Genomic DNA, 18,214 nt, shown 5'->3' with positions numbered 1-18,214 from the left:
TGCCTCAGCCAGACCACCTCCAACTCTGAACACGGGAGAGAAAATAAACTTGCTTGTTTAAACCACTGTTATTTTGAGAATTGTCCTGATAACTGGGCCTATTCAGACCAGCGCCCTCCCTGTCACTGCCTCGTGCCTCTCACGTGAACGTAGGCACACTGAGTGACCCAGGGGTTCGAAGCTAATTCTGACTGCCATCCTCACTGCGGGGCACATCTCCATGGTTAGAGCGCTATCCTCGAGTGCCCTGAGCACTGACCACCCGAGCTGTCCCCTCTACAAGGCCACAGTGAGTGGTCCACTGGTAGGGACACTATCTTTTACATCCGTGTTTCTGGCCCCTGGTAAAGGATATGCTACTGTCTATAAACACCGAAACTGGTTTTTCTGAAGGAAGCAGAGAATATCTAAAGTATTTTCCACCTCAGCAAGATCCAATGAGCCAATCTAGGCCAAGTGTGTGCCCATCTTCCAAGTGAGTACTAAGAATCCCTCTCTCTCCCCAGAGCTTAGTATTTTTTATATGCTTATAGACATTTTACTGGGAAGACATCAGGGCTGCTGTCATCCTCAGATGCGAACTGTGACCTCACAAGAGTTAAGAATCACTGCACTGGAAAAACTACTGTTAAAGAAACTGTCTTTAAAGCTTAAAAATTACTTACTTGCTTTCCATGAAGTATCTCCTTAACATTTTAAAAAAATATGAACATCTTTTAGAAAGTAATAACAACTTGCTCAACTTTTCCTATCCTGGAAAGTAAAAAGTTGTAACATTTAAGTATGCTTGTGAATATTTTCCTTACCTGTTATAAGCTCCATTTCAAAAAACAGGATTGTTAACTGCGAGAAATATTCTAGAAATATTTATAATGCAAACAGAAGGAGCTATGATTAGAGGTGGAGCCTTCTTTTATCATTTAGCTTTAGGTATGAACCTGGCTCCAGAAATGGACCTATCCTAAAAACTGGCTGGCACTGGGTGGGCGCTGATAACTGTAGTTCCCAGCTAGTGATCACAGACCAGTTCCACGCGCTGCTCCCCTGGCAACATTCATGCTAGTGCCAAGTCAATACCGATCAATCTTTCATCTTATTTAAAAAAGAGATATAATATGCATTTAATTTCATTCAATAAATCAATTCCACATAACTTACCATCTCTTAGAAAATTCAGGAGACAGCAAACATCAGACATGAAAAATTACATGAACGCAGTGTGATGCACTGGAGAGGAACGAATGCACCATGGCAATCAGGAGTTGTAATTTAAATGTACCACAAGAAGAAAAGCAAAACTACTGTAATTTATTGCTGTATCTATGCTTCCCAGTATAGCTATAATATTATAAGTAGCTACAAAGTGCCACCTTCTGGTTTAAAACTGTGGAACATCATCTTTATTTCTTTTTAAATGCCATTTTTTGGTGGACGTATAACAACGGCAGCAGTTACAAAATGTTGTCTGAGTACTTTTGAGAGCTCAAAACAAAGACCTGTGTATAGGCTGAATAAAAAGATGTTCAATTAATAGTGCACATAGTGTAACTTTAACAACATCTTTCATTGGAATTTTCATGTAAACCTTAATAGAGATGTGACTCACAGAGACCAAAAAGTAAAATATCTTTTCCTTTCACGGTTTACTGAGGTGGTCTGCATTCTCGCAAATGTTTTACAAAATACAAGAAATGCCGCATGTGGGTATCAGGCGTGAAGTATTTCATTTTCTTACAGAAGGGGCAGCAGGAGGACAGGGAGCCTAGTGGACACCCTGTCGCCACCTTTCCCAAGGACGCACGCCCTCAAGAATGGCAGTGGAAACCTGGCAGCAAGCCACCCTTACAATTCTTTTTGGTTGTTTTAAAGTACAAGCACTTCCTGACATTTCCCTCCCTGGCCCATAAGACCCACCCCCACTTGGCAGGATACAAACCCACGTCCTCTTGCTTAGTTTTCCCCTCAGAATTATTTACAAGATGCTTACAGATACGGTACAAACTAGTATGAAATTAACGGTAGTTTGCATTTCCAGACACACTCCTGTGGTGAAATAAGCACACCACGCCAATTCCGAAGGCCGGTCCAAAGCTAAGGTGACTCAGAGGCATCTGCATCCGTAACCGCAGAGACAGGCTTCTTGCTGGCTGGGATGGATTCGCCGACTCTGTCCTCAACAGTGGCCGGGGCCTTGGGAGTGGGGGGCGTCACACCCACGGTGAGCGTGGACGCAGCATCTGCCCTTGCAGTGGTCGGGACAGGGTCGGAGGGTGGGCTGCCGGTGGGTGGGAGAGAGGACAGCAGCTCTGTGGAGGCTGCCGTGGAAGAGACCTCTGGAACCAAAGGAAATGACGGGAGGAACTCGGATGGCATGGGGAGAGGTGCAATGCCAGGTAAGTTTTGGGGAGGCAGGGAAGGAAGAGGTGGCAAACCTAGGACAAAAACGGCATAGATCACACATCCTCCCAGCACTAGAAGAGCAGCAGTCAGCATCACACGACTATTAATTTGCATTTCGTTAAGGAAACAGAAGCTGAGGAGAGACAATACAAATCACAACTTCTGATTATCCTCAGTTGGAGGCCAGGACAGAGTTAAATATTCACTGCAGGACCAGCTGGCCAGGAGGAAAGGTTCCCTCATGTGACTCAGCCCAGAGCTCAGGGAGGAAATGATTCTCCCAGCCAGGATGGACAGGAGCCCACCCAGCCTGCGATGCAGCTACACCGAGTGCCCAGCAGGAGGACTCCACTCTCGGGGGCAAGCTGCAGGTGGATTTAAGCGGCCCTCTGGACAGACAAGAGGAAGAGGAGACACAGGGGCCAGGCCTCCTGTGAAGGTTTCGCAAGGGAAGGGCCTGCTGTGTAGCCCCTGGCATTAGCCTCACCAGAAGTACTCAGCCTTTATAACTATATTTATAGTATAACTATTTATAGTACACTTGGCGGGTTTACTGTAATGATTTTAAAATGCAGATGAAGGGAAAGAATATTACTTCTTTAAGAAACAAAGGAAAAGCAGGCTGTAAAACAGGTTTGGGGCAACCTGGGGACTGGTGAAACCCTTAGTACTCTTAGAGTCTGTCAATCTGGGGAAAGGGCAGAGCCAGAAGCCAAGAATACAGGGCACAAAAGAAAAGACAAAGGGAGCACTGAGACAGTAAACATTAGTTTGAACTTATTGACTTCATTTGTTTTTTAACCCATTGCACTGAAAAGCAAATGGGTTAATGAGGATGGGTAACGAATACATGTAGATGATGAGTGTTACAACAGGGGCCATTAGAAATGTGACAATGCCACGGTGTAATAAGATCACTCGTTGACACCACTGATGGGCCAAATTCCTGAGATTAGCAATTAAAAGTCAGACCTGACTTGTGGCCATCTCAAAGCTAAAGATAATCTGGGCAATCATTAACCAGAAGAGCAGACTTGTGGGGACATTCTGCTGCTTCATTTTCATCAGTGCACAGAATATGAGTGTAAACACTCTGAATATCTGTGAACTTAACTATTTGTAGCTAAAATCTCTCACAGTTTTTGTTATAAAAAATTTGTTAATAACGAAGAATATTTATCAAGTAGCAAGCCCAGCTAGCCTCAGCCACACAAAACAGGTGTCACTACTCCCCGGGTGGCAGCTGCCCTAAACATGAGGAGAATCACAGGGAGTTCATCTGCCCCCACTGAGTGAACTGCGCACACCTCCCATCCAACTCGGCCCAGCAAGGCCACGCCACTGCTCTTTATTTCTACAGCTGGCCTTTGTGGTGCTTGAGCTGTCAGGTGCAGGAGAGGAGAAAGGGGGAGGAGAGGCAGCCAGGCAGGGGAGCAGCACAAAGACATTCCTCCTCCTCTTCTTTTTCAAGCTTTTTAAATAAAAAAGATTGATTTTTATTTGAAGCAGCTGAAATTTGTTAAACTGATCTGCCCTTGCCAGGAGAAGACTGAAATAGAGGACTGCCTTTCCTGGATAAAGCTTTTTATTAGACAGAGTCCTAGGAAGGCAAGATGGGCAACATACCCGGGTTCATGAGTTCCGGTAAGCTGACACCTGGCACGACGTGCGGGGCAGGGAGGTTGAGATTGGGGAGGGCAGGGAGGTTTGGTAGTCCTGCTGGTAAAGGCATCAGACCTGAAAAGAAGGCAGAGGACAGAAGATAAACCATCCAATCCTTGCATATTGAAAAAAATACTACCCACTTCAAAGTGAGAATACCAGAAGTCCACTTACCGTGTGGCAGTTTTATATCATAACAACAGTAACAATAACAAAATCTCTCCCAAGTGAAGCATCCTTCTCTACCTAAGTGATTAGAAGGCTAAGTGGGTAAGGGTTAAAACAAACACACACTTCTGAACCCAAAAGCAAGAATGATGCTGGCCTATGTCCTGGAGAAGGGGCTGATTTACCTCAGCAAACATGGAACTGATTTTCTTTGATGGCTGAGGTTTACAGTCTCTCAGGCTTTTTTTTTTCTTTTTCCTTTTTAATTTCAGACTTACAGTTGCTAATTTATATGAAGAATCCCCATGTATATCTTTCACTCTAACTTCTCAAATGTTAACACTTTACCACACTTGCTGTGTGCACACTTTTGGTTAATGGCTTAATATGTCTGTGTAATGACATCTTTAGCCATACAATTAAAGGCTCTCACAATGCAAGTATATATTTGATCACTGAAATAATATCTGATCGTTATCTGCTGGATAAAGGGACTTGGTCTTCACTGGGAACAGTAAGTGAAATAAACAAAAATCTAACCTAACATTAGAGCTACTGAAGACTCAAGTAAGGAGTGCTCTCCTCCAGGACACAATGTCTTATTCACTAAACAACAACCAGAAAGCCCTGTGCTGAAGGACGGACAGTCTATATACTCCTTATTCCTGCCTCAGGCTGCACTGGGGGCAGGGAGGATGGTTGGCTGGGGTTAAGGAGCCCAAGGCTCAGCAGCTGACTAGCTGGTGACAGCAGTTCATTGCCACTTGGTCTCACTTAACACAAAGTTACAGCAGAGACAGAATGAGAGTAAAAGACATAAATAGTCACTGCATAGGTAGAAATTTTTCTCATTGTTTTCTAAGATGCAAAATATCAGTAAAGCTATTGTTATTACATATATGTCTCCTGCTACTTACCTGGTAATGTAGTAGCTGGGTTCATTGGCGGCACAGAAGTGAGGGACTGGTTTACTTGTGGTGGCAATAATGGTACTGTTGGTACACCTAAAATAAATGCACAACCTTTTAAAAATTTCAGTTGATAAGGAGTGAGCAGACTATCTCGGACAGTCTTCCGTCCCTTCCCTCCTGCCATGGTCAGGTCTTCACTCAGTGTGACTTTAGTCAGTTGGTCTCTAGCTGCATCACTGCCACAGCTCATCCACCTGCTCTGCCCTTGGCCCTTCGCAATGGCTGTTAGCAGACCGTAAGCCAAGAGGGCGGGGGGCTCTGCAAGCCCTCCGCAGCTAAGTAAAACCGGGTAAGAGTTTTACTCCTGATCTAAGAGGGGCTGGATTAGAAAACTGTTTTGGAAATTTGGAAATGGGATACAAGGATCCTAATCAGTCTCTATTGGGCTCCTGACCTAAAAGGCCACGTACACCTGGGGCTGCTGGGGGGCTATATGCCCCATGAAACAGTGAATTCTGGTCTGTGAAAGAGAATGATGTAGATGGCCTGAAAGAGACAGAAGAGCATGTGGACCTCCAGAGATGGGGAGAATGACCTGGCTTCCTGAATCTTCATTTCCTTTTGACCTTAGGTTCTGTGACACTCCTCTGAAGTCTAGTACATTCCCACTTTTACTGCTGTTAGCTTGAAGTGGTCATGTTCTTTACATTCAAGTAACTCTTACGATACCACCTAATGAAGATTACCTATTAATGTTTACCACCTACTCATGTGGGAGGTTTCGCTGATGTCCAAACAATAGTAATACTGCACATGGATTCTAGATTTTGTCTTACAGAGATCTGCTTAAATATGGTAGCAAGAATGAATTGTGCCTGAAAGTATGAAGCAACCATTTTCAGATAGCTTTTAAAATTTAGTTAGTCATGTGTTTACTTTTTTGCAGAAATTGGAGCCATGAAAAAATAGGAGAGGGTTCTTTGTTTTATCAGATTCTCAAAGGGGCTGGACGGTTGGTTGGTGTTCAGTCTTTAAAGTTTGGGTGGGGGGGGCACCTACTATATGTCAGACATTGTTCTAGGCACTGAGGAACTTTACAGCATAAAGAAAATAGAAATCACTACCTTCTGGAAATTTACATTCTGATAAGGGGCAGAAAAAGAAAGGGAGACAGGAAGTGTGAGAGGATCACATCGATTAATGTCATTTCAAAATGATATATTCATTTTCTGAAAATTTCTTAATCCAAAATTTTCAAATCCACAGAGGTGTTTTTTTAAAGCACATACTTTAATGTTTCTACAGTTACTGTTTGGGCTACTTTGCAGCAATATAATTAAAGCAAAGACAGAAAAATAAATGCCTAACAAAAAGTGGGTTCTCACATGTTATAATGCTAGAACATCTGAGTGTTTTTAAATTTATTTACTCAAAGTGAAAATGCTGATTTCTTTCAGTCTCCTTTGAGCAATTTCTGCTTTATTTATGTCTCTGTCTTTTAATACTCAAGAAACCATTTCTCTACAGTGTAATAAGACCAGGGATCTCAGTGCATGTGCATATATGACAATATAAGTATAACTGTAATGTAATTAGGGAAGATTTAAAATGCCTCTCAAAAGAAACTGGAACTTGAAGAGAGATGTCAGCTATCTCCTAAAGCCAGAACACTTTGCACTGGAACACTCACTGTAAAGCCAGGTGAGAGTTATCAAACACAGACTGGATTGCTGTCTTGGGAAGTCTATCCAGGAATAAACTAAAAAACCATTTCTTACATCTGATGGGATGTAAGAAAAAAAATCTTAATATCATAAAAAGAACTCAAACACTGCTTGAATGAAATAAACTTTAAAATCTCTTCCAAATGTATCCATGACTTGATACTGATGACATTAATATTTAATGTCATTCAAGAAATACTCTAAAACTGGACTGTGGTGATGATTGCACAACTCCATAAATTTACTAAAAATCATGAATTCTATACTTGCAGTGAGTTAATTTTATGGTATGCAAATTATACCTCAATAAAGCTGGGAAAAAAACCCAGCAAAGAGCAGGGGGTAGGGAGGTACGTTATCATACTGATAACTGGCGACGCTGGGCGGTGGGGGCTGGTTGTTCTACTTGTTACGCAAATGAATCTTTATTAATAGTCATCTAATTTTGAATATGTTTCAAGTTTTTAATTGTAAAAAATAAAAAATTTAAATTTCATACGTATCTTTGGGAAATAAAACAAAGACTCTGAAAAGATCTGAGATTTGAACCTAGGGGACAAGCTCCAGGGATCATACTGTTGACCTTAACTGCATCTTGATGGGCTGTTTTAAATCCATTCGAGAACAAAGTAGATTATGATCAAATTTGGGAAATAAATATTAAAAAAAGAGCTCAAGAATAAAAGACTATTAATGAAATAAAACTAAACCACGTCACAGTATTTCATCCACTTATTCAACATTAGTTGAGTATATAATATACTCTTGGTATAAAGAAAGAAAACCAGGAAACAGGAGATTTAAAAAAAGGAAAGGATAATTCAGAAAGAGTCATGTACCACAATGTGCATTGCAGCACTATTTACAATAGCCAGGATATGGAAGCAACCTAAGTGTCCACTGACAGATGAATGGATAAAGAAGATGTGGCACATATATACAATGGAATATTACTCAGCCATAAAAAGAAACGAAATTGAGTTATTTGTAGTGAGGTGGATGGACTTAGAATCTGTCATACAGAGTGAAATAAGTCAGAAAGAGAAAAACAAATACTGTATGCTAACACATACAGATGGAATAAAAAAAAATGGTTCTGAAGAATCTGGGGGCAGGACAGGAATAAAGATGCAGATGTAGAGAATGGACTTGAGGACACAGGGCAAAGTGAGAGAGTGGCATGGACATATATACACTACCAAATGTAAAACAGACAGCTAGTGGGAAGCAGCCGCATAGCACAGGGAGATCAGCTCAGTGCTTTGTGACCACCTAGAGGGGTGGGATAGGGAGGGTGGGAGGGAGACGCAAGATGGGGGAGATACGGGGATGTATGTATATGTATAGCTGATTCACTTTGTTATAAAACAGAAACTAACACACCACTTGTAAAGCAATTATACTCCAATAAAGATGTTAAAAATAAATAAATAAATAAATAAATAAAGGAAAGGGAAAAATAAACTCTATCAACATACCAAGTTAAGAACTGTATCATGTGACCAAGCAATTCTAATTTCTGGGTATACAACCAAGAAAAATGAAAACATATGTCCATGCACAAACTTGTACACAAATGTTCATAGCAGCATTATTCATAATAGCCAAAAAGTAGAAACAATCCAAATGTCCCTCAACCGATGAATGGATAAACAAAATGTGGCATATCCATGCAATGGAACATTATTTAGCCATAAAAAAGATGAAATATTAATATATGCTATGACATGAATGAACCTGGATAACACTATTCTAAGGGAAAGAAGCCAGAGAGGAAGGTCACAGAAGACCACACATATTATATGAAATGTCTAGATTAGAAAGAGAAAGTAGATTAGTAATTGCCTAGGCCTGTGGGATTGGGGGAAAACAGGGAGTGACGGGGTACAGGGTGTTTTTGGCGGGTAATGAAATGTTCTAAACTGATTGAGGTGATGGTTGCAAAACCCACTAAATTGTATATTTTAAATGGGTAAATTGAATGCTATGTGAATCACATCTCCAGAAAGCTGTTGAAAAAAACCAAAACAAACAAACAAACAAAAAAGGAGTATATTAGGTAGAACAAGGAGTACAGAAAAAGAGGAGATAGGCGTATGTCCCCTGAGCAAGACTGAGTCCCTAGGAAAGGAATGGTAAACTGCTCACTTTTGTATCCCCAGTGTCTACTACTTAGGGGATATGCAAACATTTGTTGAGTAAATAGGGCTATTAAACAGAAATTAAAGGTAGAATCCTGACTCTGCAACAAGGTAAGCCCAAGATCTAAAATTGTCTGAAAAGAGGTTCAAATGCCTGTGATGATTCAGTACCAGCTTTCAGACAGGGCCTGTCAATGCAGAGCACGTTTACAGTTTTCAAAGTACACTGGCATCAACTTTTAAAATTCTACAGCTTGGGACAGAAAACAGTATCGTGTAAAACAAAGTAGACTGAAAACAGAATCTATTTTTCTGCACACCTGTACTGAGAACATTACTGACAGCTGGTGGAGTTGAGCTAATAGAAAGTCCAGACAGACTCTGTTCAATTTCTGTAGTTCCTGGTGATGACAAAGACGGGGGATTAACTGAGGACAGCTGGACCTTCCAAAAAAAAGAAAGAAAAAAGGAAAATTACTCAAATTTACTTAAAAGAAAATATAAATATTGGCTCTCACCGGTCCTACAGATACCTTTTTCGATCATGTATTAACTGTCAAAAGTTTTCACCTGGCACTTTGGCTTTCAGACACTCCTTCCTAATTTTCATACGTGCCAAGGACCACGCACTGTAAACATCTCCCCCTCCTGTCACTTCCAGTCTTTTAACACATGGCATCTAGCCCATCATACACACTGTTATAGCCACTTTGACACCAGGAGGAGATTCTCTCTCCTCCTTCCTAGCCAGCCAAAAAAGATTATACTCAACACTTAAAGCACCACTGCTTTCTTCTTCTTTGAATTCTCAGCCAGTTTTGTGTTCTTAATTTTCACTGCTCATGGAAGAAGTCAGCTGAAGTCTTAATACCATGATAGATTCCTTAAAAATTTCTTAAGATGTCTAACCTCATGAGTCCTCCTTACCTTTTCTCATCAATGAATGAATGTGGCAGCCAGATCTCTACCTTCTGGGAGCATGGGGTGGGGGTGGGAATGAATCTATATGGACTTTACAGATGGGTGGATGGGTGATTTCACCTCTGAATCCTCCAACTTACGCCAGCTCCAGTGCCCTCTGGCACATTCCAACATAACTTGTATTCTGGCCCTTCTCCCTAGCTGCCATTTCACCCTCTGGTCTTCTCAGACTGCCCATAGCACCTCATCTGGGGCAGAGAGCACTGATTGGGGCAGATATGATAGCAGGAGTCTGAACATACAACAACACTGGTTCTGGTTATGAGCCAATGGTGGATGGGGGTGAGGAGAGGTTACACTTCCCCATAGCTCCCCTTGACTTCCTCTAGAATTGGGGATGGCCCAACCATGCACCATAAAATGACAGTGGCAGCAGCCCTTTCTTTACAACTGTAGCATTTTCTTTTTGAATGTTTGGTTTTTATTTAGTCATGCATAAGAGTTAACTGTCCTGTAAGGCCTGCACAGGAAACATTTTAAAAACCTATAAGCCTGCAGAAATACCTCTTATTCCTTAAAAAGCCTCACTTTGATCCTGTAATACTTCCCACACCCCTAGTTCTCTTTGCTTTCCCAGTCAAGTTTCTTGAAATAGGAAGCAGCAGCTATCATCACCTTATCACTCACCACTCACCCTCTATCTCCTGTAAGTTGGTATCTGCATCCCATCAAGCCTTAAGTTGCTCTAGCCCAGGACATGTTTTTTCACTCCTTCTCTCACCTGACTTCTCTGCAGTACCTCACATAGCTGCCTATGCCCCCTTTCCTGAAGCTCTGTTCTCTCCCTTTGGCCTTCTCCTGAGCTTCCTTTGCTGAATGCCCTTTCTCTGCCCATCCATTTAAACACTAGGGATGTTCAAGATTCTGACCTCGGTCCTCTGACCCACCCAGGCCCAGTCCCTTGATGATTTTTATTCATTTTGATCATTGGATTAAATTACCCTCTCTGCTGATTCCCAACTCTGTATGTCTAGCCTCGCCCTCTTTCCTGAAATCTAGAACCAGAAAATATTCATTTGGATATCCTACAGGAACTTCAAATCCAACATGTCAATATTTAACTCATCATCTGCCCAGTCTCAAATAAGCGCTACCACCCCACACATCTATTCATCTGGGTGGAAAGTTATGGTATAATCAGGCAGTAAAGTTATCTTACCTCCATAAATCCATCTTTAAGAGGAGTAATAGGTGTACCAGTCATCTGTCCTGGAAGAGAAATTTTCTTTCCTTCTTCAAATGGGCGTGTAGGTATTCGATGCAAATAACCATATCCAATGCCACATCCTAGGCTATGAAGATATTTTTTTCTTAAAGTTATTGTTATCAATAACAGCTTGCATTTTTGAGGTTTTGAAACAGAAAAACAAATCTCCATTCTTTTAAATACTGTCATCTTATCAGAAGTCTCTTCTGACAACCCTTTATTAAATAGCACCCTTCTTTCCACCACAGACACTAACCGTACTCTCCTTTATTTTTCTTCAAGTATTTATCACCATCCAACACATTGCCTATTTATTTGTTTATTTTGTCTCCCCCAATAAAATGGTAAGGTCCTTGAAGGCAGAGACCTTGTTATGTTTACTGCCTGAACAGTTCCTGGCACATGGCAGACACTAAATAATTATTTGCTCAATGAATGACATATAGCCTTTCCACTGAAGAGCTCCAAGCACTTTTGCATGTTGATGTCATTTACATAACCTATAGGTCTATTTCAGAACCTGACACATATCAATCCAAATTAATCCAGATTCCTTCTAATTCATCCTCCCAATGACACCAGAGGTATTTTTTTAATAAGATATAATCACTTTCCAGAGTGATCTTCCCGTAGTCTGTTGTCTTCCCAACATTCCCTTTTCCTTCTTCCCTTTGGAGAACTACTCCTCTGCCGTTCTGTGCAGCACGGGTGGGACTGTCAATCAGGGGGCCTGTCCTGCCCAAAACAAGGAGTGGCTCATGACCAGAGCCAGGCCAATTTACCTCTCTTGCCCAGGGCTGCAAATCTTGGAAGCGACAGAAAAAACCAAAATGGCTTTATCCCTTCAGTAGAAAGTGATGAAATTGCCAATTAGTTCTTCCTTTCTAAATCCCTAAGGGTGTCTGAGTCCTGTCCTTTCCCATTCTGAGTCTTTGATTATATGAGTGACTCCGTAGCTATAAATTCATGTCTGCTGCAGCTGGTTTCTACTACTTGGAACCAAAGAACCCTCACTGTTACAATATTATAGAACTAACACTGCCCGAAGTATATCCAAATTCCTGACCATGGTATTTAAGGCTTTTCACAATCAGGTTCCAACTTATGTTTCCGTCACAATTGCCTTTATTTTCCAAACTACTTGCACTTTCTGAGTAGGACGTGCACAGGTATCACTGTGCCTCTCTCCTGCCAGGGCATCTGTTATTTCCATGGGTACTACTACCACCAAAAGCGGGGAGAGCAGGCAGTGGCCAACTTCGGCTCTTCCTTATCCAAATGTGATTTCATAACAATGTTTCATATTAAAAAATTACTTGTTCCCTCTTCTCTCACTTTTCCTCCCTATACCATCAAGCTGCAAATTTTACTGAACTGGATCTCAGATAGATTTAGAGGAAGAAAGAAAGATTAAATAATTTATACTGATCAAATACAAGCCTTTCAGAGGTAGCTACATTTAAAAACAAGGTGCTTATTAATCAAAAGAACTAAGTGGTGGTAGAGGAGGCACTTGAGGCAAGAGGGAGACCTCCATAAATTTAAAGACAGCCCAAGAATGAAGCTAAGAAAAATGTGCTGTAATGAAAGTAATGTGGTCAGCCTCTGAGGAAGGAATGAAAACCAGAGGCACACATATGCCAAATGGGGGCGGACTCAGGAAAGTGGTCAGTATGGGCCTGTCTAAAGCAATGGCTGATCAGTGGTACTAAACCACGTCAATAGGAAAAATGTCTTCCATAGAAAAGGAATAACTGCTAAAGTCTAGAAAAGAAGGGCTCCAAGAACAAGAATGTAGCAGTATTTAGTCAGCGTAATTAAAAATTAATGAACTAGTAATGTTCTTTGCTGCTGAACTTCACCATCTAGAACCTCTTCCTTAAGACTTTGATTTCATGCTCACCAAGCAATCTTGTGGTAGTAATAGGATCTAAGTATTATTCTAACTGGAGAGGGGGTATTTTTCTATTGTAAACTGAAAATTTGCCTCTCTAATGATGACAGAAGCTTCTTTGCAAATTTAGTTTATATGAGGCAGTCCCTCTGAAATGAAATCAACTTTGAATACCTTAAGAAGATCATCTTTCTGTGTGTTTACAAACCTGGACAAAGGACAACGATAACTTGGTCAAGTATGGCCCCCAGACAGGCCACATTTTCTATCTCATTTTCTCAAATTGCAACAAGTTAGCATTCTGGTGGCAATATACATTTAGCTGTAGGACCTCAGGTAGTGTGGGTAAAGGTACTGTGAGCAAACAGGCTTTCTCCGTCTGCATCAGCTAAGTCATCCTTTTCCCAGCAAGTGCTGGAACTTTTATAAAACACTGGTAGAAGTTTCCAAACTCTAGGCTTTCCTATAATTCTGGTTTACACTCAACAATTTCCTCAAATTAAAAAAGGTTCTTAGAACTTTCAAAACAATGAAAAATTTCAATTTAAACAGTAGACAGAAGACCTAAAGATACCATGTTAAGTCAGCATGCTTTGCTTTGGTCTGGCCTTTTGAAATTAGGGAACTGACTTGATGAACAGTCCCAGAAAACTGATTTTATAAAGTTTGCTTTTCTGCTTGGCTTGATCCTCTTTCTAAATTGCTTTTTATTGTTGTTGCAATTTTGTCTAACTTTTGGTTAAAATCAGCCTGTCCATTTCTAAAAGGTAACAGTTTCCACAAAGTGCTAAGAAATTTCCCCAGCAGCTAGAGAAAGTTATACTGTATTGTCCCACTGCTGAGGAGGGAATTTTGGGAAAATAAAATAAAACTGAAAACTATTTTAATAAAATAACAAAACAAAAAAGTTTGTTAGATCAGAAAGAAAAGGACTGGGTATGTGTACCATGCTCAGTAAATATGTGCTTTAAAAATATGAATTATTGGATTCAATATTCTAGGTCAGCTCTTTCCTTTTCTCAAGAGAAGTCTTACAATAAACCAATAACTTGTTTCAAAATAAAAACAATGTTTACAACACATCTGACTGGTAAATTTAAGTAGTCATAACTTAGTCTAAAAAATGACCTTACCTGCCTTCTCCACCCCATGCAGAATTTGGTGTAATAATCACTTCTCGACAGTTATCAGTGTCTGTATTATACACATAAAGTTTCAATGGTTTTGCTTCATGTGTTTCAATAAGGCTGAACAGATCTTCAGACTGCAAAAGCATTACAGGAGAAAAATGTATTTGTTACTGAACTTTAGAATAGTAGGTCTCAAACCTGACTAATATCTAAAACAACAAAAACCTAAAACAAACAAACAAAAAATCCACCTAAAACAACAAGAATGAAAAAAAACGACATACACAAAAACCAGATTCTGGGCCCTGCTGCTGGACATAAAAATCATTTCTTAAAACCAATACTCCAAACGAAGTTTAATTCAATATATTACCTATCTACACAATGCAAGGCCTCATGTCCAGTTCTGTAAGACCTAGTCAGCAGTTTTAGTAAAAGACTTCTATACCCAAATTCTACATATTCTGCTTACTATCCATTATTAAGACCTGGTTCTCTGGGCACCTTATTTTTTCTCTCATTTGTGATTTAGCAATATATACTTCCACTAGCTAACAGACAAGGAAAAGGATCCAACTAATACAGCTAAGCCAATTTTGTTACCTTAGAAAGGAGAAGAGAAAAGGAAATCAATAATCAACACAAGGATTCGATTTAATCTTGAGGTACAAGAGATTTCTAATATATACCATACACAAAATCTGTGCAATTGCCACAGAGTGTATGTTTTTCCTCACAGCTGTACCTAGTAAGACACCTCCCAGATTTCTGTTTAACACCCTGGAGCGTAAGCTATCTTGATCAGCAAAGACCTAAATTTCAACTTTAAATGTGAAGTGTGCAAATATACTTCTGAATTTAACCATTAATGAGAAAATGTTAAATAATTGTTAGTATTAATAAACAAACGAATTACCTCATTCATGACCATATCTGCTCCAATGATATAATCACTATGAGGTCTAAGACCTGCCAGTGCTGCAGGAGAATTTGATTCCACTTCCTAGGATGACACAAAAACAACCCCCCCATCAAATTATTGCATATAAAATAATCTTCCAAATTGTATAGTTCAGTCCTTAATTATAGTAATTTAACCCCCCCTATATTTTTCTTGTTAGAGATGTCAGATCAGAAACTATAGGATATATATATATTTAATCTCCCAAGCATTAAACAACCCACAATATTTAACAAATATTTAAAACATTTCTGTAGCTATTTGCTTTATTTTATTTTTTAGTATTTATTTATTTATTTGGCTGCGCCAGGTCTTAGTTGCAACACTTGGGATTTTCGTTGCGGCATGCGGGATCTTTAGTTGCGGCACGTGGGATCTAGCTCCCTGACCAGGGATCGAACCCGGGCCCCCTGCATTGGGAATGCGGAGTCTTAACCACTGGACCACCAGGGAAGTTCCTGTAGCTATTTGCTTTAAAATACCTTCTTCTAATGGATAAATCATTAAAAAATAGTTCTTGGGCTTCCCTGGTGGCGCAGTGGTTGAGAGTCTGCCTGCCGATGCAGGGGACACGGGTTCATGCCCCGGCCTGGGAAGATCCCACATGCCGTGGAGCGGCTGGGCCCGTGAGCCATGGCCGCTAAGCCTGCGCATCTGGAGCCTCTGTTCCACAATGCGAGAGGCTACAACAGTGAGAGGCCCGCATACCGCCAAAAAAAAAAAAAAAAAAGAAAAAAGAAAAATAGTTCTTAGGCATCATATTTGCTTCTCTTCCTCAAGTTGTTTTTCTTTTTCACTAATCCATATTTTAAAAGCAATCAATTCTGATTTTCAGAAACTAAATATAGCCTAATAATACCCCTACAATCTCACCAAATTGGAGAAAACCACTATTAAAACACCTTTCTATTACTGTTTCTTAAACTGCAAGTAACAATTCACAGTTGATACCTACCAACACATGCCAAACGTTTTCATTTGCTCCATCAAAGCTGCAGAAACGAATGCTCACTCCCAACAAGCCCTGGCCACCCCACATGTTACTTGGTGTGACTGAGGTCTCTCGCAGCTCCAGTGTTTTACTACTGTAGATAAGCATTTTTACAGGCTTTTCAACATTTGCTTTCAGTAGATCCTTAAGAGTATCATTGTCTTTATTCTGTAAACACATAGAAATTTTTCTTAATAAAAAAACATTTACTTAACAGTAAAAATCTAATGTTAATTATCTTACCTTAAGCATCCCATGGCCCTATTGGAATAATATTATTAACATAAATAAAACATTCAATAGGTGGAGGTGTCATTAACATTCAAATACTCCTCAAAGTAAAAGAATGTCAAGAAATTAAGAACTTATGTTAGTGTAACAGAGCAGGACCCTATGGGGCCTTCCTGGGACAGGCCTTTCCCCCTATCCTCTGCTGTAGTACCTCTCTGAAGTACCCACATAATAGTATCTCATGCATATCTCCTGAGTTTTTCAAATACTAAAAACCACCACCAAAAGGAAGAAATTAACTACCTGAAGATCATAACAGGTAGCCTCCAGACCTACTGGTGGCTAAGGATTGATCACCATTAACCAGAGAATTGTGCATGAGCTGATCACATACCGTGGGACACCCCTCCCCTCCCCTTGCCTTTAAAAATGCTTTGTTGAAACCCTTCCGGGAGTTCAGGTTTTTCTGAACATGAGCCACCCATTCTCCTTGCTTGGCCCTGCAATAAACCGTTCTCTGCTCCAGACTCTGACAGTTCGGTACTGTCTGGCCCCACTGTGCGTCAGGCACATGAACTTGTGTTCAAATAACATTAGGAACAACTCCATAGCTGACTATGGAATTACAGAATTTGCAAGCCAACATTATTTGAAATGATCCAGGGCTTCAATGATAAAAAACCAAAATACTCCACAAGAAGACATATTACTAACAGAGTTGGTATGACTTTGATTTTAAAAATCTAAAACGTCTGCTAGAGTTGAAGTTTAACTTTAGACTCTACTCCTACATATACACTTTATTTACTACAAACTGGCAGGAAAAGAAAACGGAAACAGTATGTTAAATATTTCATTACATAAATGAATAAAGGCCATTACGTAGGTGATGTTGGTAGTAATGAACAAAAACTTAAGACTGTTGTGAAAAAATAAACCAACGAAGCAGCCATTGTCATAAGAATTTCCTTTACTGAAATTATAGTTTCCTTCCTATTGGAATTTACTACATGTAAACTGAAAGCAACTTATAAAAAGTGGGTTTTTTTTGTTGTTGTTATTGTTGTTGTTTTTGCGGTACGCGGGCCTCTCACTGTTGTGGCCTCTCCCGCTGTGGAGCACAGGCTCCAGACGCGCAGGCTCAGCGGCCATAGCTCACAGGCCTAGCCGCTCCGCGGCATGTGGGATCTTCCCGGACCAGGGCACGAACCCATGTTCCCTGCATCAGCAGGCGGACTCTCAACCACTGCACCACCAGGGAAGCCCATAGAAAGTGGTTTTAATTGTGCACTTCTGGAACACATCTCTGTATAGTTTTGTAACATCATTTCTATTGATAAATCAGGGAATTGAGCAACAAGAAAACTGACAAGTTACTTGAGAATGAGTCTTTACTAATCCATTTGCCAATAACCTACAAAAGTCTGACATCTTTGAAAAAGCAAAAGAGCAACAAAACCACATCTTTCTGCTTAGAAAAATTAAATATTTAACATATAAAGTAAAAGTCTCCAGTGATTTTCTTCTCCTAAGATTATCACTGGAGTGTGAGGTATAGTATTCTATATTTGACAGTCTCATGTTTACTAACACAGGGTTATTTTATTGGTATCATACTCTAAATAATGTTTGTAACCAATGAATAAATATCCATCCCAGATAATCTGAAAAATTCCATTTTCAAAAGATTACAAAATACCATAGGCGTAACTATAAAAAGCTGAACTTACTAATCTTGAACCATTAATAGAAACAATAAAGTCAAAGAAGGGCTCCAGTCCAGCTCTATGTCCTGGGGAATTTTCTTGTACCT

At 40.2% G+C, this 18,214-nt stretch overlaps 1 protein-coding gene across 2 annotated transcripts in view; it reads right to left on the bottom strand.

Annotated features, from left to right (window-relative positions):
- Positions 1-1,187: 1,187 nt before the first annotated feature.
- GORASP2 (golgi reassembly stacking protein 2) overlaps positions 1,188-18,214 on the bottom strand; it is a 29,617-nt gene continuing 12,590 nt past the window's right edge. For both annotated transcript variants that reach the window (XM_082841637.1, XM_082841638.1), the window contains exons 2-10: positions 18,132-18,212; positions 16,135-16,338; positions 15,135-15,221; positions 14,222-14,352; positions 11,147-11,279; positions 9,327-9,450; positions 5,148-5,234; positions 4,027-4,137; positions 1,188-2,432 (exon numbers count right to left, since the gene is read on the bottom strand). In XM_082841637.1, the coding sequence (XP_082697763.1) occupies positions 2,092-2,432; positions 4,027-4,137; positions 5,148-5,234; positions 9,327-9,450; positions 11,147-11,279; positions 14,222-14,352; positions 15,135-15,221; positions 16,135-16,338; positions 18,132-18,212 (1,299 nt within the window). In that variant the 3' untranslated portion in view covers positions 1,188-2,091. The remainder of the gene's footprint in view (positions 2,433-4,026; positions 4,138-5,147; positions 5,235-9,326; positions 9,451-11,146; positions 11,280-14,221; positions 14,353-15,134; positions 15,222-16,134; positions 16,339-18,131; positions 18,213-18,214) is intronic.

This window comes from Leucopleurus acutus (assembly GCF_964270905.1).
Source record: "Leucopleurus acutus genome assembly, chromosome: 6".
In the NCBI taxonomy this organism is placed as follows: domain Eukaryota; kingdom Metazoa; phylum Chordata; class Mammalia; order Artiodactyla; family Delphinidae; genus Leucopleurus; species Leucopleurus acutus.
Note: the sequence above shows the minus strand (reverse complement) of the source record. Positions and strands in the feature narration are given on the sequence as shown.